At 42.5% G+C, this 19,650-nt stretch overlaps 1 protein-coding gene across 3 annotated transcripts; it reads left to right on the top strand.

The window, feature by feature from the left end:
- The first annotated feature begins 503 nt into the window (after positions 1-503).
- Positions 504-16,688, top strand: GPR37L1 (G protein-coupled receptor 37 like 1). Of its 3 annotated transcripts, none has more exons than XM_072997113.2 (4): positions 504-578; positions 792-942; positions 5,081-5,933; positions 14,439-16,688. In XM_072997113.2, exons 3-4 carry the CDS (start codon positions 5,157-5,159, stop codon positions 15,246-15,248), a joined length of 1,587 nt encoding a protein of 528 aa, XP_072853214.2. In that variant the 5' UTR covers positions 504-578; positions 792-942; positions 5,081-5,156; the 3' UTR covers positions 15,249-16,688. The 3 variants fall into 3 exon arrangements, with proteins under 3 accessions (XP_072853214.2, XP_072853216.2, XP_072853217.2); XM_072997115.2 differs by having other exon boundaries at positions 523-572; XM_072997116.2 differs by lacking the exon at positions 792-942 and having other exon boundaries at positions 544-578.
- The last annotated feature ends 2,962 nt before the right edge of the window (positions 16,689-19,650 follow it).

The following is a 19,650-nucleotide window of genomic DNA, read 5'->3' as shown; positions in this document are numbered from 1 at the left end:
ATATTTCAGAACCAAGGGTTGCATAATGATGATTACTACAGCTTTGTATGAATAGCAAAAGACGTTAGATACATTCTAGTACTGTACTTAACTAGGAACTAGGTATTGTAAAACTTTCTTTCTGAAAGATCTTAAGCAAAACAGAAAAATGATGCAAATTATTTACCAACAGCAAGGTTGTTTGTTTATATGGTCACTCTACCCTTATGAAATAATAAGACAGAAAGTCTTACTGACTGAAAGCAGTGTGTTTGTGTTAACAGAATCCAAACGCTGTAACACTGCTATAAAACAGATTAAAGTAAACACTGATAGCATAGAACATCCTGCCATAAAGGATTACTACTGCTGAAAAATGCAGTAAAGCATTCCGTTCACCCAAAATGCAGAAGATGACTGCATTGAATGAACAGATGAAAAAAAGGGTGTTGTTCCTGTACCTTTAATAGTTGTGTGGAAGAGAAAAATCTAGCAGAAATAGCTAGCTTTAAAAGCTGCACCTGCGGGAATTTTTTGTTGGGAAGAGCATCGCATGCTGCCTGTTTGGCTGGGAGGCAACTTTCTAGGCTGAGGTGAATGTGAGTCTGTCTAGCACTAACTAATAATTTCCTCCTGCCTCTGAATTCAAAGACAGCTTGCATCTCTGAGCTCTTTCCTTCTCGCTTAAAAGTCAGTTGAAAATAGTGAGTCTGTTGAAGTCTTCTGCTGAAAGCAGTCATTGTATGTTTGCTATTTGATCTGTTTAATTGTAAGCAATTAAATTTAAATTTTTTCTCTTATTAATATCTCAGAATGAATTATTGAAACTGCAAGTGCCAGCTAATGAGAACTTTGTGGGAGCTTGAAGTTATTCTGCTCTGTAAATCCCTGTACTTCTACTGTACAGCACAAGGAATTTCACTAAAAATTTGAAACTCTGCAACTTCCCAGCAACTATTAAAGGTATAGGAACTTTTCATATTTTTCATTAGGCCACCTTATTGATGCATCTTAGAGGTTAAATAGCCACCTTTCATATGCAATGGCCTACTATTTTTAATGAGCAACATAGTTGAATGTGGTGGGGAAAAGACCTACATCTTCCCCTCTCTATGACCTGGCTAAATTCTTGTGTTGCTCCTTTAAGAAATCAGAATGTCATCCAGAAAACTGGAGCCCATGTGAGGAAATGAAAGAAAATCCCAAAATTCCTGTGTCAGAAGCTGGAATGCCTGGCTGGACCTGCATAATCTCCTGGGTGGCTAAAATAATCTCAGGGCCTGGACGAATCAGTAGCCAGAAACAATTTTCAGTTTAGCTGCACTTGTTCCTTTTCTTTCAGTCCCAATTGTTCTGCTCTCTCTTTCCCCTTGATATGAAATAACATAATACTGTTTGCAAGAAGTGAGCCCATGCTATTGTTCTCACATACCTCACTGTCCATCAGGGGAGAGGGGGGCACAGCATGTTTTTTGGCTCCACTATGAGCTGCCCCATGTTTCAGAGAGCTGCTGGTTCCTTGTGCAGTTGACAGATTTCTAATTGCAACGTTTTGCAAATTGCATTGCATGTGTGGGGCAAACCTTTCTAGCACATGGAAGGATGTATGTCTAGGCAGTGGGAAAGCAAAATGGTACATGCATGAGGAAATGAATTCATAAGTAAAGCTCATGTGCTGGTGGGAAACTAAGTTAAGGAAATTGAAATAAAAAACCAAAGAAAAGCACACACAAATTTTGTTAAAGATACTGGGTTTGACTGGAGCATTAAAGCATAACTAATAAGTGCTACATTGTAGGAGAGACCAGATCTTTTTATATTGAGAGAATTTACAATTTTACATTCATCGCTTGAAAAAATTGTGTCAGAATTGTTAACAGATTCCAATTAAATAATTTTTTGTTTCACCTGGCCTATTTGTTGTTTTTGATCCAGTTTTGCTTACACATTTGTTTATATAACCAGAAGTGAAATGTACAGAATAGTTTAAATATTCAGCAATAACATACGGTAACCAAAAAGTCTTGGTTACATCCTGTTTGGATTACCATAATGCCTTCTACAGGGGGCTGCCTTTGAAGACTCTTTGGGAAATATCAGCTGGTCCGAAATAGTATGACTACATGCCAGAGTACAAGAAGCATGTAACTCACTTTCTATAATGACTGCACTGTCTACATGTCTACCTCTGGGTATCACCAGATGTCACCTTCTCCAGTTCCCTGGGCTGGAATGCATGTTTCTAAAAGCAGGAGCCCCGGACAGAATAGGAATTAAGTTGGTGTACCACCCACCAACAGCCTCCCTTCCTGAGCTAAACGAGCTGGTCTTGAGGGTGCTGTTGGAGTCCCCTCAACTGGTTGTACAACATTGGTTTATGCTCTGATAGTCTAAAAAATTGACTACTGCAATACATGCTATGTGGGGCTTCCCTTGAACATGTTATGAAAGCTTTAGGAGGTCCAGAATGTGTTGACTAGATTGGTTCCTGTGTTGAGGAAGTTCAACCATATCACCCCAACTCTGGTTTACCTGCATTGGTTACTGGCCCACTTCTGGGCCAGGTTTAAGGTTTTGATTCTAATGTCCAAAGCCCTAAACTGTTTGGGACCTTGGTACTTGCCTGAACATCTTCTGCCAAGTTTGGCTACTCGACTCAGTCCTCAAAGACCTCACGCCTGGAAGTGTTGAAACCCCAAGAAGCCCAGAAAATGACAACTAGAAACCAGACTTTCTCAGTTGTGGGACTTTTTTTGTGGAATGCTCTCCTGTAGGAGGTATGGCAATTGCCCTCCCTTCACACATTCAAAAAACGTTTAAAAACAGATGCTTTTAGGCAGGTTCTCCCCAAGTAGCTGGGACAGTACGTAAAGGAGGAGAAAAATATTGTAATTTGTGATTTGTAATGTTTAGCGCTGCCTGTCTTTTTAATTTGTGGTATTATCTACTGTTTATTTTAATTATATGATTTATATTTTTGCTGTACACCACCCAGAGTAGCAATTGGCTAGATGTGTGGTATATAAATTGAATGAATGAATGATAATCTAGGCTCAGGTATCTGAAAAAATTCTATTGTAAAAGCTTGTCCAGGCATTTTGATCTGCAGGAAGGACCCTTCTTTTGATTCTACCATCCTTGGAGGGAAGGTGAAGACATGAGATAGAGTGTCTGCATGGTGGCTACTCTCAGACATTGAAACTCCTTGCAAAGAGTTGTTGTTGTTATACTTGTATTTTCCCGTACTATAGAGGTACCTCGCACACTTATCAGAATCACACAATGCTGCCTCTGAATCAAGCACTGGTTGTCTTTTTCTCTTTACCCCATCTATTCATCCTTCAGTGAGACCTTAAACATTCTTTTTTTGTTTCAAGTGTCATAGAATTTTTTTCCAATTCAATTTTTTCTTTCCTATGCAAAGGAAAAACAACCACTAGTTGTTAATGGCCACTGTAACTCATCTGTATATATTTAGGTTTTCACATAATTGACAGTATGCACTGCATTTCATCACTCTCTGACAACCTTATCATTCTCGCCCTCCAAACCCTGGGTAGATTGGCTTCAGGCAAGACTTCTGATGGTGGGCTGAAAGCTCATGAAAGCTTATGCCATGATAAATGTTTCAGCCTTCAGGGTGCCAAACACTGTTGTTATCCCTGGCATGTTATTTGTTCATGCAACTTCAAGCTATATTTGTGTCATCACAGTTCAACCTACTTTCAGTAGTTCCCTACTGGCATAAATATAAGTAGAGAAATGGCTGTAATGGTGTGTTAAAGAAATCCCATGGGCGCTTCACCATCTGAAGAAGAAGTAGACAACAGTGGTCTGTGGGCTGCGGGTTGACCATACTTGTTTTTTTCCACACACACACACCTCATCCCTGTCCTCACCACCACCTTCTCCATAGCCAAATGTGATGCTTTCTTCTCATCCGGGATGGATGGCCATCATGACTGCTCAGAATGTGCTGCCACACCAGCAAGCACCACCAAAAAAGTCCTATGTTTTCCTTTAACATCAAGAGTATCTTATTTTAAAAGACTCTTTTCCCCAGAAGCCTTACATACATCTTTGTTTTAAAGAAAAATACCACTTCCTTCCCCCAGGACGCTGCTGAAATTTGGCAGCATGCTCTAAAGCACTGGTTCTTAACCTTGGGTTACTCAGGAGTTTTGGAATGCAACTCCCAGAAGCCTTCACAACCAGCTGTCCTGACTGGGGTTTCTGGGAGTTGCAGTTCAAAAGCATCTGAGTAACAAAGGTTAAGAACCACTGCTCTAAAGTGCAGGGCTCCCCCAGTCAGTTCAAAGGGAAGCCATTATGCTTTCATTGCCTGCAAGGTGCTCATCCCTGCTCTAAAACTTCCAAACCAAGAAGGTATATAGATGCAGTTGTTGTTGTCATTTTTACTGCTGTTTACACAATCCCTGCCAATTGTCTATGCTGTTTAGAGAGTTGTAGGCCTCAAACATCTGGAGGGTATTGCTGGCTGGCACTGTAACCTGTGAGTCTTTTTCTATTTTGTCATTATTTTAAACACATTGATAGATTCTTCTTTTAAACACAGTTATGTGCTAATGAGCAGTTTGTTTTAAGAATTATACTGTGGCCTGTAATGAATTTGACCTGCTGGGGGGATGAAAGGATTCGGAGATTATGCTTATTTCTGAAGCAAAGTTCCTTGACTCTCCTAACCTGCAGGGTGAAAACATCCCACCGAGGTTTATTGCTGAGGCAGGTGGTTTCTTTATTCTGTTCATTTCTCTGAGCTCAGGCAATGTGGGGTTTTTTTTTATCTTCCCACAGCAGCCAGCATCTTCCCCCATTGGCCACCAGAGGGCCTGTGGCTCAACAAAAGTTTCACTGGAGTGAATTATTGGGGAAACGTTGGGTTTTTTTGTTTTTTAAATTCTGCCCAGACATCTGAGGGAATGCAGAACAGCAGTGAAGCTGACAGAGGCGGGCTGAAGCACCCCTTCCCTTGTCATGGTTTAATCCCTGCTGAAACTTCAGGGTCAACTCCCACCTCTGCCCTCTGAATATCCCAAGTCAAAGCGTGGGGATCCGTCTTTTCTTCTTTTTTTTCTCACAGTCTGTAGTGCCACCTCCACTCGCTTTGCAAGTCGGCTTCTCTGTGCTCCTTTCCCCCCCTCGGTGCAGAAAGAAGAATGTCTTTGCCTTGGACAGCTATACTTTTGCTGACTTTCCTACCACTTCTGGAGACCAGTGGGAAGGAAGGCGCTGCTGGCTCATTTCTTCAAGAACCTTATCATTCGTTTTCCGGGAGAGAGCAAAGGGCTGCAGACAGCCGTGTAAGAAGGCATTTCATCTCCAAAGACGGCATGATAGGAGAACTGGACAGGGTGAGATGGTTGGGATCTACTGGCAGTTATAAGGGGCAACTGTTCTCGGAAGACCTGGTGAAGTGGAAGAGGACACGCAGGGGAACAGAAGATGAAGAATCAAAGCCAGTTCAGCAATATGTTCCAGGAGTCAAAGTTGAGTTTCCTCGGCCTGCGAACCCTGCCAACTTACGGCCAACCAAGGCCCTGGTGCCATCCAGCACAGATCCATCTGAACGCCACCAAAAAAGTCCGGCAGTCCATGAGGGCACAGAGCCCCAAGACAACATCACTGTGGCATTGGGAAGGCGCCCTCAGATCCAAAACCCTCTGTACCCAGTGACGGAGAGCTCTTACAGTGCTTATGCTGTCATGTTCCTGTCCCTTATCGTCTTTGCTGTGGGCATCATCGGCAACCTCTCGGTGATGTGTATCGTCTGGCACAACTACTACATGAAAAGTGCCTGGAACTCCATTTTAGCCAGCCTTGCCTTCTGGGACTTCCTTATCCTTTTCTTTTGCTTGCCTGTGGTCATCTTCAATGAGATGACCAAGAAGAGGCTTCTGGGGACCATCTCCTGTCGCATTGTGCCCTTCATGGAGGTAAGAGACCTATCTGCTGCCCTCTCTGTGCTATAAGTTGTATGTTTGGACTGATCCCTTTGCACTGGTATTCAGCCATACTATCACCCTGTGTGAAGAGCTGTCCTGACCTCTGACCAAAACAAATCAGTCCCTTACAGTCTAACTGTGGGGCTAACCTGCTCCTAACTTTTAACAGAGCTTTACAGTGCAGAAGCGAGCAAGTCAAGAGTTTCAAGGCACTGATGCAAGCATGAGCCTGTTTCCTAATTATTGTTGTTAAAAGATCAGGCAAACAGATCCAATTCAATGCTTAGGAATTCTATTCCCACTCAAATTGCCACCTTTTCCTCTGATTGGGCACCTGTATCTTTTAAAAGGTGCATCTATAGAGGTCCAACACGTAAGGGTTTCACCATCGCTGGAAAATGCTTTTTAATGCCAGTCTATCACACCTACTTTTAAGGCCACCAAAAATAAGCAGGGGCCATCCTTGCTCTTTAAGATCTCAATTTTTCTTCTCACAGTATTGTAGGATTGCTGCAGGGGTGGAAAATTCTTGCTTTTCAAGTTGTTGGACTCCAAATCTCTTCAGACTCATCAATGATAGGAGTTGTAGTTGAAAAATAGTTGGAACACCATAGATTCTGAATTACTGGGTAAAATTTGCAAAAATGAGGATCCCTTCTAGAGCGGCTTTATTCTGAAATAAAGGGGCCCTTTTACTTCATCAAATCGGTGGCTGTGGAATGATAAATATTTTTAAAACAGTTTGCTGTCTTTCAGAACATGCCTAACAGGCCTAGAGTGCTCTGTCTGTCTGTCTTTGCTTCTCTGCACTAGTGAAATTGCCATGAGTGAAACTGCACTAGTGAAAGACCAAATACTGTGTTATGTTTTTTTGGAATACAGGCCTTCCTCATACTCAACTGTAAACTAAAAGGATTGCAAAGGTCCAGGAAATGCTAAATCTTCCACTCTACAACCTTTTCCATTGGTGTCACTTTTCTCTTAGCTGAGCTACCATCTAATTTTTACTGCCCCCAGGATCTCTAGGGGGTGCAGCAGCAGCCACCATAAACAGAAAGCCTAGATGTCCATTTGCCATTTCATTTTAAATGTTTTTGTTTTGGTGGTGGTGGGTCCTGTATCTGCTTACATCTACTGTAGAGTCTTTTGGAAGCAGAAAATGGCATTGGGTGTGGAATTATTTTGGGATGGGAGACTGTGACCCTGGTCTAGACTTTGCCCATCTCTGCTTTACTGTAATGTAACCCACACATAAGCACAAGCAGCTGGAACAGCCACATCACTTCTCTTTTTAGAAGTTTCCTCTTTTCTGCATCTTCTGTCATTTTAGATTTTCCCCACAAATTTTAGATTGTAAGCTTTTTGGGCCAGAGACTTGACTACTCTATTTTGTAGAGGAGGCATGTGCTGCATCCAAAATGAAAACTACCGTGAAACCCCTGCACGAGGTTTGGGGTTGCCATTTAAAACCTGTGACATTGACTTCTTCCTGGATTGTCCATATCACCAACTCTTATGCTGCTGCTTAGACACCACTACAGCTAAAGGCTGACATCACACTGCTCTTTTGTGACAAGTAGGAGACACATAGCCTTGCTCACTTTGGTGACATTACATATACTCAGTCTCTTAGCGCCAGATGTATATGTAGGGCTACCTTGTGATTGTTATTCCTACAAATAATAAACACAGGCTGTGAATCAAAAAGAAGTTATTCATTATTTTAAAAATGAATGAAAAGATTCCGTTAGCAGGTGGAAAGCAGAATTTAAAAAAAATTGTTTCAAGCTGTCAGGTTCTTTAAATGTAATTAATTAATTAATTAATATTAATTAATATCATGCAGCCATAACACTTCAACTTTTCTTCTTTTTAACATAAAACACTTTCCGATAGATACTCGACACAAGTATCAAAACAGACCGCACAGTTATTCACAGCCTCTTCCGAAAACAGACTCAGCCTAAACTTGTAACTAACCCACAATTTAAGTCACTAACACACAGCTTTTACTAACTCTCTCATACACATCCTTATATACCAAGCAGAACCTCTCAAGTTAGGGACCACACAGACCTATCAACTCACATTCTTCCACATTTCTAAACTGTCATAACTGCTGTTTCTGGCACACATCCCTCCCCCATACAACCGTCAATCAATCCCAGTAGCATACAAAGCAAGCCAGCACAAACGTTTATCTATCTACAGTGTAAAATTGCAAGGTATGAACACTCTGTAGAACATAGTGTCCATCAGCCATACTGGCTGAGGTTGCTAGCATCTGGAGTCCAACATTATATAGAGGCTGTAATAGCTTCCCCAACTCTCATATACAGCATTCTGTAGAAGCAAGGTTAATAGTAAAGATGATGGCAACATTATTTATATCCATTTGCGCAGTGTCATGATCCTAAAGATACACTGATGAAACATACACACACAAAAAGATGGCTGAGTATTTTGTTTTGTTTTGCTATGATGTCTTTGGGGTCTCTGGGGCGTTCCAGAGTAAGACCGCTTCAAAAGCTAGATCCCTGCCCCCCCTCCCCCTGGAGTTTACAGTCTACAACAAAACATTGAATTGAAGATGGAATGCACTTAGCATGTTTGTTAGCATTGTTTTGGCATAATATTATATTAAATGATGCATGTGGGATACCGATAAGGATACCCATCGCATGAGGTTCGTTTTCTCTTAATTGCACAACATAATGCAATTCGTTCCTTGGTCGGAACGTGCCACTTTGGCTGCCACCTCGCTGCTCACTCTGTAGCTCTTCTGCTCAAGACAAGATGAGAGCAACGCAGGTGGTGGAACATCTGTGAATGAATCAGAGCTTGGCTGTGGGAACAGCTCAGTGCATGGAGGAGGCAGGGAAGACAATGGGCCCTTGGTAGTGTTTGGCAGGAGGACTGGCAGTTGGGCAGAGTAAGGGCTTTCTGAAGGAAAATAGGGAAATGCAGCCATGGGTCAAGCTCTTATTCATGCAATCCCCACATCTCATCCCTGCCAGAGGCCACTGCTGCATGCTTAAGGAAAAAAACACAGCTGCCCGTATCTGAAAATCCAAATGTTACAGGCCTCAGTGGGCTATGCTTGCTGCTGTTCGCTACTCTCCATCCTACATATACCTGCACTACGATGAAAGAAAAGTGATGGAATCCAAGTTAGGCATTTTAATGTTTTCACGGATTGTGGGATTTTCTTGCTAAATGCCAGATCATCAAGATGCTTAATGCTATTGATACTTGTGAAAGTTAAATAATAAGCCGCCTTCATTCTGTTCCATTTTTACATTGACTAACAAACTCAACTGATTTGCAGCCAGTGGTGGTTTGTTGTTGATGTTGTTTTCCAGAGCTGAATTGTTCTGCTCTTACCAATGTTATTTTGCAGGCACCCGCAGCCTGTTTTCACAACAGGGCAATTTCATGCTGCTACTGCTAGAGGAACACCACCAACAGCTTAGAACATGGGCCATAAGTGCATGTGAATGCCCATGCATGTGGAATGGGATCCTGCAGGTTGCCTAGATAAAACTGTGTTGGCAGGCCATAGAGAGGAAACCCATTTCCCAAATTACAGTGTAAAAAGGGTATCGTTCATTCAAAGTAACAGGTGTGGCTAGGAAATGCTGCCTTTGCTAGAAATGGAAATGTGTTAGTGCTCATTCTAAGGACTGGCTGCATCTTGAATAAAACATTGGGATTCACAGTTCTGGCCTTTCAAAATGCCTGGTTGTCCAAAGCAATGATTCTAAAGCTTTCATTTCTTACATATCAAAGAACCTGATTCCCTCCATGATAAAAAAAACAAAAAGCTTGCTTTTTTCTAGTAAGGACATGCATTTATATTTATCATTTAGGCAGGGGGAATGGGGGATTAGAAAAATATGTATCCCACAAGAGAACACGAGAAAAGCATAGTGATATCTTCGCACCAGGGGAAGGAATAGTTAGTCTTATTTCTTCATATTATTCTTAATACAAGAATGATAAGGGTTATTTCTTCACATAGATTTCTGAGGGACAAACTGTGTAAGATAATAGTTTGTTCGCTGGTTTACTTTGTTTATGTGTGGTGGGGCTCCCTACATTCCACAAGTCAGACGGACTTGTTTTCTCCAAATCCATCTGACTCAGATGATACAATCTCAGATGGGGAAAAATGGAGTTCAAAGAACAGACTGCCAAGAAGAAGGGGCAAGGGGATTGTGTTCCTCTCCCCGACCATTTGTTGTATAATTAGATTTTCTGCTCTAAATGAACAGGTTGTTGTCACATGCCATCAAGTCACCCCTGATTTGTAACAACCTCATGAATGAACGAACAGTCTCCAAAATGTCCTGTCCTCAACAGACCTGCTCACCTCTTGCAAACTCAACCTTGCAGTTTCCTTTAGAGAGTCAATCCATCTTGTACAGTATTTGGTCTTCCTTTTTCCTGCTTCCTTCAACCTTACAAGACAAACATGTAGAAACAGATATTGCTGCTGCCATACACACACACACGCGCGCGCGCACACACACACACACGCACACGCACGCACGCACGCACGCACACGCACACGCACGCACACACAGAGTTTGGCCCAAAGACAAATAAAAAATAGAGTCTTGCTTTGATTAAATCATTTGTCTTAATTTAAAAATATCCTAATAGCAGCTAACCCAATGATCCCTTTTTAAACTAAATGTGCATATGATCAATGCCTCAATAAAACTATCCTTTGGGATAACTTATAGTTTAATAAAGAAAAGGTATCACATGGATACCTGAAGGACCGCCTCCTTCCATATGAACCTAGCCTGCAGCTAAGATCTAGCCCGGGGCCCTCCTGAAAGAGCCATCCCTCAAGGAGGTAAGAGGGATGGCATGTAGACAAAGGGCCTTTTCGGCAGCTGCCCCCAGACTATGGAACGCCCTCCCGAGGGAGATTCGTCTGGCGCTCACATTGATGATGTTCTGGTGCCAGGTCAAAACCTTCCTGTTCCAGAAGGCTTTTAATTGTAATAATATCAACTATGGGCCCTGATGGCAATTTTTAGGGTATATATTTTAATTGTATTTAATTGTTTTATCTTTTTATTGTATTTTACTTGTTTTCAGCTGCCCAGAGACCTTTGGGTAGAGTGGGTGGCATATAAGTTAAATAAATAAATAAACTTGATCTAAAACAATTTATTTGTTCCTTATTTTGAGTCCTATTACAATAATACAGAGAAGCACAACCACTTGAGCCAACCGTATGCCGGCTCTGCTAGGAAACTCTCTAAACTTCCAACCTTCCTGAGCCTCTCAATAATTTTAGAACTGCAGAACAGGAAGGGACCCTACGGATCACCAGGTCCAGCCCCTGTCAGGGAGACACAGTGGGAAATCCAACTCCCAACCTCTGGCTCCACAGACAGATGCCTAAATTGCTGAGCTATCCAACAGTTCAGTGATCTCTTGGAGGCAAATGTGGGTACTGTCAACCTTGTGTGAATTTTTGGTGCCATTTAGATTGTGAGGCCAATCTACTCATATCTTTTAAAAACACCGTGAGAAGTGGTGCTCAGAAGCACAGGCTACAGCCTGGAACTGTTCTGTTGTGTGCAGATTTGGCTGCAGTTAAAAGGATATGGAAGGTTTTTAAAGAAAGCACGCTTCTCTTCCCAATTTCCAAGGCTTCCTACACTCAATGAATGGCCCTTGTTCCCCTCAGAAGTGAGCGGGTGCCTGCAATTAGGGCCCTGGAGCTCTTGGGCAATCTGTGGAGAGCAGTCCAAACCGGGGGGGGGGGGGGGGGGGGGCATTGTGTTTCCTGAGGCTTAGGAAAGCAGGGTGTTTGTAATGGAGAGTACTGGGGGAGGAGAAAGCAGGCCCAACTGATACTTATTCATTGTCTTTCAAATGCACCCAGCCTTTGGCATTTTCTTCTCCACACTTTGCCCTCTTCCCTTTTGGCACACAGGAATGTTTTCCTGGGGTTCTGAATGCAGCGGAAATTAACAGGGACTGGTTGAGGACATCAACAAATTTACTTGAACTCATTTGGTGCCCAGAGAGCGGATGCAGTTTGCTTGGAAAAAGCAGAATGGTAGGGTGGTTTGTTTAGAGGATGTAAGGAGCAAAAGCTTGTCAAGGGAGAACTTGCTATGCCTGGGAATCGTCTCTGCACCACAAGAGTGGCTTTCCCCTCTTATCTAATCGCTCAGTCTGTGAGCATAAACCAGTGGCTCAGTGAGGCCTGGCCTGCATGTAGCAAAGTGCAGTAAAGAGACCACTGAGGTAGAACTTCATAATACAGGTGGAGTATAACTAAACACTTTCCTGACTCCAAATAGTAAATTTCCTGCAGAGAGAAAAATAGTGAACGAGAGAGACATTTGAGATTCCCCCCACCTCGCACCCCGACCTCAGAACACAAGAACAGAAGATGAGCCCTGCTGGATCAGAACAAAGGGCCCATCTAGTCCAATGTTCTGTATCTCACAGTGGCCCCACCAGATGCCTTTTGGGAGCACTCGAGACAACTGGATACGTGTCTCCTGATACCACTCCCCTGCCTCTGGTATTTGGAGGTAACTTCCTTTGAAGCCTTGGGATGACACATCCCCATCATGGCTTATCACCTGCAATGGATGTTTCCTCCAGGAATCTGTCCAATCCCCCTTTAAAGGCAAGTAGGCCAGATGTCATCAGCACATCCTGTGGCAAGGATTTCCACAGACTAACAACACACTGGATAAATAAACATTTTCTTTTGTCTATTCTCACTCTCCCAACACTCAATTGGAGTGGATGCCCCCTGTTTCTGGTATTGCGTGGCTTCCCTCTATCCAATTTATCCATCCCCTGCATCATTTTATATGTCTCAATCATGTGTCCCCCCAGGCACCTTTTCTCTAGATTAAAAAGCCCCAAATGCTGTAGCCTTTCCTCATAAGGGAGGTGCCCCAGCCCAGTCATCATTTTAGTTGCTGTCTTCTGCACCTTTTCCAGTTCCACTATGTCTTTTTTGAAGTGTGGGGACCAGAACTGTGGCCTTTGGCTGCTATGCTGTTTTTTTGTTATGTTTTGTTCAATTATAAGAATATGCAGAGGAATATCTGAAACTGATCTTAGTGTAGTTTGAGGTGATATAGTCTAATTTCTACCACCACATTCATCTGCATGGGCAAGCCAGCCCTGAGACCAATTTCCTCAGAATACTGAAGGTTGACAAAGAAAAGGAGGAGGCATTGTTACAAGATATTGGCTGAGATCCAGTAATGTCACAACTAGAGTAGCCATTGAATCAATGGAACTTAGGATAATGGTTGACTTGTAAAATTCTCACTAGGCCTACTCTAGTTGCAACTTACTACTGGAGTTTAGCCATTAACTCTGACTCTGCACAATGTTTCTTAATTGACAGATGTTTATAACATACAAGCAACAACCAACTCCATAATCCCTTTTCTTTCCCACCTGTTGACTAATGGAAAGAAAAGCACCTGTAGTTATAGTTAAGGTAGAATATAATGAACAGTACTGAAGTTGTGAACTTCAAAAAGGTGAAAATATAGAAGAAATTGAGGCAGTTGGGTGCATTGGGTTGGAAAAAAGAAAATGCTACTTAGAGGAATACTTGATAATTTTTATTTCTGATAAATATTTCAGAAAGACAAGAGTACCAGTATCCACCTGGCAAATGTAATATTAAAGCACAATATTAACTATAATCTCTTATAAATACCCTGAAAGTAATCCTAGTCATTGTAATTCTATGCAGATGTCAAAGGGGGTTTTAGACAGACAATTTGGAACGCCTTTCCAAAACAGTTTGTGGTATTAAAAGAAGCCCAATACTTTAATAGGCTATGGGAAATCAATACCCAGGTGATTAACACTAGCATACATTTTAGTGCAAAACAGTGTCCTTAGTGTCAGCTTAATATGGAATAGCCTAAGAACATCTTAGGGAGAAAGAAGGCACTAATTTGAGTACCAGATGGTTGCTTTCCTTAACCACTAGAGTCTGTTACCCAAGTTGCTTTGGTAGAATCCTTGACAATGATACAGAATTATTCTGGCACTGAGTCACAAAGGATTTCAACGATTCCTCTTTTCAATCATTTGGTCATACGTAAGGGTTCTGTCTCCCTCATTTAGGCACGAGGCTTAAAATAGTTTTCTGAAATGTTTTCACCTGCAATCTAATGTCACACACCACATACCTCTAGTCTCAATCAACAGGGAGCATTGAGATTAGGATTATCTTTTCTGGTTCCTTATGCAATTCTGATATTTTCTATAAGACTTTATAATACATCAGGTGACTATCCTGTGTGGGGAAGTGTCCCACTTTCCACTTCTTCTCCATTATAGAAAAATGTTACTTTGTGTTTCTTCTGGTTCTTTTCATATATTCCTCTTGTTTTAAAACTAGCTTCCCCTTTTGTTGGCTGAACCCCCTCAGGTAACAATCTGCTTGTTTTTTTGTTTTTGTTTTTTTGTGATCCGCAGGTGTCTTCCTTGGGAGTAACCACCTTCAGTCTCTGTGCCTTGGGCATTGACAGATTCCATGCTGCCACCAGTCCGCAAGCCAAACTCCGGCCCATTGAGCACTGCCACTCTATTATTGCCAAGTTGGCTGTCATCTGGGTGGGTTCCATGACCCTTTCCATACCTGAAATCATGCTGTGGCAGCTGGCACAGGATACCTCTCCAATCTCGGGTGTAGTAACCGACTATTGCACCATGAAACCTTCCCAGGAGCTACCTGAGTCCATATACTCTTTGGTCCTTACTTACCAAAATGCTAGGATGTGGTGGTATTTTGGATGCTACTTCTGTCTGCCCATACTCTTCACTGTCAGCTGCCAGCTAGTCACCAGGAGGATCAGTAGCACAGATAAGACCGATTGCCGTGGTGGGAAGCACGGGCAGTGTGAGAACCAACTCAATTGCACAGTGATTGGCTTAACAGTAATCTACGGTCTCTGCATAATTCCTGAGAACGTCAGCAATATCGTTGTAGCCTACCTGTCTCCGGACATGGCTAAACAGACCTTGGACCTGCTCAGCCTCGTGAACCAATTCTTCCTGTTCTTCAAGTGCTCAGTGACACCTGTGCTGCTTCTGTGCCTCTGCAAACCTCTGGGCCAGGCCTTCATGGACTGCTGCTGTTGCTGTTGTGAGGAGTGTAATCAGGAAGCTGCCTCCAGTGAGGCTGGCTCTGACGGCAAGCTGAAAACTGAGATGTCCTCTTCGATCTTCTTTGACAAGCCTCGAGAGTCACCTCCCCCTGTAGGGGCCGTTGGAACCCCTTGCTAAGCTCAATCAGTCCATCCAGGGAGCATTAGCATTTTTCCACCAGGTTCTCCCGAGACCAAAAGCTGTCTTTTTTCTCTCTCTTTAGTTATCAACTGGCTGGAGATGCAGCTGGTGCCACCCATGAGTTTGTTCCAACGCTAGCTCCAATAAGAGTGACTTAGTGATGAGACCATACAGACCGTTCTCTTATCTGCCGAACAGTTAGTTCTCAAGGCTGTGAATGCCTCGAAAAAAACCCCAAGGTCCTAGGCATGATCAGAGATGCTGCCACCTCCAATGAGGGAAGTGCTGAGTAAAGTTCCATCTGCAGTCCTCTCAAGGACCAAGAATTCAGAGTGCCTTAGAGAGGACATAGCACACATTAACCTCTGCTGCAGAATCTCACTATCCCCTTCTCCACTCCAGTGGTGTCACACTTTTCCAAAATTTAGCCCAGACAACCTCATATACACAAGTTAAGCATTACCCTAGCATCAATAAACCGATAAACTAGATAGAACAAACATGTTTCCTGTGGCAACATCATTCATGTATTCTAAAGTGGCTAGTTGCTCTGTGAATACTGTATGTTTGAGGAGCTCAAACAGAATCTAGAACAAAGAACAAAATTTCCAGTTTCCCTTCCTGCAAAGAGAATAGCATGATTTTCTTGAAAGGTATTTTATATATATACACTCTGACAAGAAAAGCATTGGAAAGGTTTGGGTATTTTAAGCAAAGTCTCACTGCTAAACAACAATGTGTCTAATCAAACTTGTATGGGCACCAATGGGAGATTTCTTCTTTGGGTTAACAGCATCTTTAAGGAGGTGTGTGTTTGTGTGAGTGAGAAAGAGAAAGATTCCCGAAGACATTGGTGTAGGTTCTACAAAACCATCATAGGTTTTGTAGAGGTCAAATTATCATATAAAATTCGGACCAGAGCACCAAACATTAGCTCTTTGAGCTGCAATTCCCGGAATCACTCTGCCAGCTCTGGGTTATTCTGGGTGTTGTAATCAAATTCCCCAGAAGAGAAAATGTAGGGTCTCTTCCTTGTTCGCAATGGGCAAGACACCTTCTCATCCCTTAGGAATACTCAGCAGCACTGCCAGACCCTCCCTCTATACTAGATGTTGCTTTTGGCTAGTGGTTCCCCAAATGGAGATGAATACACAAAGCCACATAGAAATCTGCAGAACAGTATATACTTAAAGAACACTTCCATCTGTCTGACAATATTTTACTGCCATATCATGTCTGCTCCTTGCCCCAATATTGTGTTCTTCCCCCCCAAGAAATAATGAGGCTCCTTCAAGAAGGACAGAAACCAGAAGAAAAAAAATATCTTAGAATGTCTAATTAATATATTTATTCTGTACAATGCAACACAGTTTAGCCCTCTGTTAAGTTTTGTGGCCTTCCTCGGGGGCTAAAGATAAAATAAAAGTACATTTTTAACATGTTTCACAATACATGTCAGGACAGAACAATTATAATACAATCACGCTGACCAAAAACCTCAATACAATGACTTACAGTTTAGAAGTCCAGCTGGATCTGTTTAACAAAAAAAATCCAAGGAACGTGAGATGGTTGTCAAGCTGCCATTTCAATAACTCTTACATTAAACCAGATGTAGGTGGAGACCTTGAAATGAACAGTCATGGGAAGAGAAGTCTTTTTAATTATCTATTCCGAAGGGCTTTTGGACTGTCTCTAGAGAGACATACTGGACTGACGTTATACAGTTTGTCAGAAAACAGGAAGGCAATAGAAGTCCTCATTCAGTCCCTTTGGGTGGCAGTTCTCAAACAGTGCACCATCTGCCCCAGGTTGCCCCTAAACTCACCTAGGGGCACTGCAGAATCCTCAGAAATACTTCTGTAGAATCACTACTTAGGCAGGGCTTTCCCCTCCCCCCCTGCTTCCCCAAAGCATTGTATTGGGGGAGCTGCAACCAGTGGCCAGTAAATCAAGGGGAGCCACAAACTGAAAAAGTTTGGGAACTGCTGTCTTCGGGATTAGAATTTGTAATCTGAAAATCCAGTCTTTTCTTAAAAAGATCTTACTACTACATCTATCCCTTCTGTCAACTGCCCCAGAATTGAAAATCTGATGTTTTATGTCCCTTCTCCACAAAATGTTGTACCAGTGGAGCACTTGTTTTCTATCCCTGATGTTGCAAAGGTGTTCTTCAATCTTCTTCTTAAAGGCCCTTAATGTTTTGCCAACACAGACGTTTTTTACAGGGGTACTGAATGATACAATTTTTACAGAGATGGAAAAGGGTCTGGTGGGTGCTTCTGCCTCATGAGCCAAAGAACTTGGGTGGCCATGCACTTCAACTTAGGTGAGGGCACTATCTACTGCTCTCTCTCAGACGTAAAATGTTTTGGATTAGCTGGGAATTGGAACTTGTGCTGTACGGTGAATTGCTCGCAAGGGGAAAAATGAACCATATTTTTCGCTCCATAAGACGCACCAATTTTTTAGGAGAAGAAAACAGGAAAATATAATCTGTTTTCTTCGCTCCGTAAGACATACAGACTTTCCACCCCCGTTTTGTGGGAAAACAGTGTGTCTTATGGTGTGAAAAATACGGTATCTATGTCCTTATGGACATAGATTTTATCCTGGAGTTCCTGGTGAGATAAGAGAACTTTATCCCCATATGCTACCACATGAGCTCACTGTGATCCCTTGTCACTCCCCCTGCTTCCCATTCTCCTCAAAGTCAACATGACACAAAGGCATCTGAGGCTGGCCATTCTGGGATTACAAAAAAATCAATTATACTTTTTGCCTCTTGCAAAGAATCGCTTGGGACCATAAGCTGGGTCTGAACAAATGTTTCTGATCCACACAACAGTGAGAAGAACCAAGAGTTTATTTATCAGCTTGGCCTTTTTGAAAGGTTGGGGTTATCAGTTTGGGCAAACAAGCCATGTTTTAATGGATATACCTACTGAAAGTTTCCAGGGCTAAGATTCCTTGCTTCCCTCAAGAAAAAGGTCAAAGGCCACAGTCCTTCAAAAGAGATGCACACAAACACACACACACATATACATGTACCTATTAAGTTCTTTTGAAGGTCTGTGAGATGGTGGTGTTAATGGTGAGCTACTCTTCTCAAATAGATTTAAGGTGAAGCCAATGACGGTAGGCTACTTTTCCCAAGGCACGTACAGAAGTCCATGTGTACATACAGCATAGTTTTGCTCTCTAGGATATTTAGTTGTACTCCAGTCACAATCAAGAGATCTTGTACCAAAGATGTAAGGAAAATGGGTGGTAAAAAAGGAGCATGAGGAGTGCAAGGAATATGTCTGACCAAAGCAACTGGGAAGTTCTATGCATATCCACACCTCCCATGTTTCTGATATCCATATTGTTATTTTTACTCTGCACTAATTCAGTGTCACACAAATGTCGGTACCTCTACAGCACATCTTTTACTCATATAAGGTCTCTGAGTTAAAGGACGTTAGGTAGCCCTTAATGGGAAAGACCCCTGGTTGATAACCTACCCACCATCATTAGAGGATGCACTAGGAGTGATTGGCTAATGGTCTAGCTTGACATAAAAAGGTATTTTCATAAAAAGGTCATCCTGTCTTCATTCTAATGTCTTCAGAGAAAACAGAAGTTTCTTTCCGAAAGAAAGAGGTCCTGGTGTCAGAGATTAAATGCCAAATTACATGGTTCAAGCAGCATCCTAGGATAGTTGGTGTGGCGTAAAACAAACACCTTTGCAGGACTGCTGGCTTGGCTTTCAGCTATGCCTGTCCTCACATTTATGTTAAGCAAGACTCCTGCTCTGTTTGTGCAGAACTGTTAAAGTGCCTTGTTCTTGGCTCTCTTTGGATTGCACCCTCAGAAGCGAAAACATCACTGAGAGAGGGAAGCAGTTGCTAGGGGATGGGTTGCAACGCAGGGGGATCAGTGAGGGCTTTGTATAAAGAATGACACCCACAGTTCCTTCTTGGGCCTGCTGCCATGGAGACAAAGCCTCGGTCTTTATACAAAGAAAGTGATGTTTGGATTGCTGCCCCCATTAGCAAACAGGAGCAGTCCTGGGGCAGGCGCACTTGGTGCATCTCCCAAAGAAACCTCTCTCATTGACAGACTCAGCTGTGGCACTTTCTGTTTCCTTGGGCAGGGGGACAAGCCCCTTTGCACTGGAGCTATTAATCATTGTGATTGAGGTGGGGGAGGGACAGAATGGAGAAAGAAGCTGTGGGTTCAACAATGGATGCAGATTCTCATCAATAACCTCAGCACCCACCCGGCTTGAGACAAAAGGGCCAAAGGGCACTGAAAGAGGTAGACACTACAATAGTTGGAAGTGGAGACAGCTGATTCCTATATTACTCTCTGAAAGAATGTATTTACATTCTCTTAAAAAAAAATGATTTTCTGT

The sequence above is a fragment of the Pogona vitticeps genome, chromosome 4 (assembly GCF_051106095.1).
Source record: "Pogona vitticeps strain Pit_001003342236 chromosome 4, PviZW2.1, whole genome shotgun sequence".
Taxonomy (NCBI): Eukaryota; Metazoa; Chordata; class Lepidosauria; order Squamata; family Agamidae; genus Pogona; species Pogona vitticeps.
This window is presented reverse-complemented; position numbering and strand designations above follow the sequence as displayed.

Coding starts and splice junctions, on each gene's coding strand:
- GPR37L1 (XM_072997113.2), top strand. CDS start 5,157: ATGTCTTTGCCTTGGACAGCTATACTTTTGCTGACTTTCCTACCACTT. Junction 5,934..14,438: donor GCATTGTGCCCTTCATGGAG/GTAAGAGACCTA, acceptor TGTGATCCGCAG/GTGTCTTCCTTGGGAGTAAC.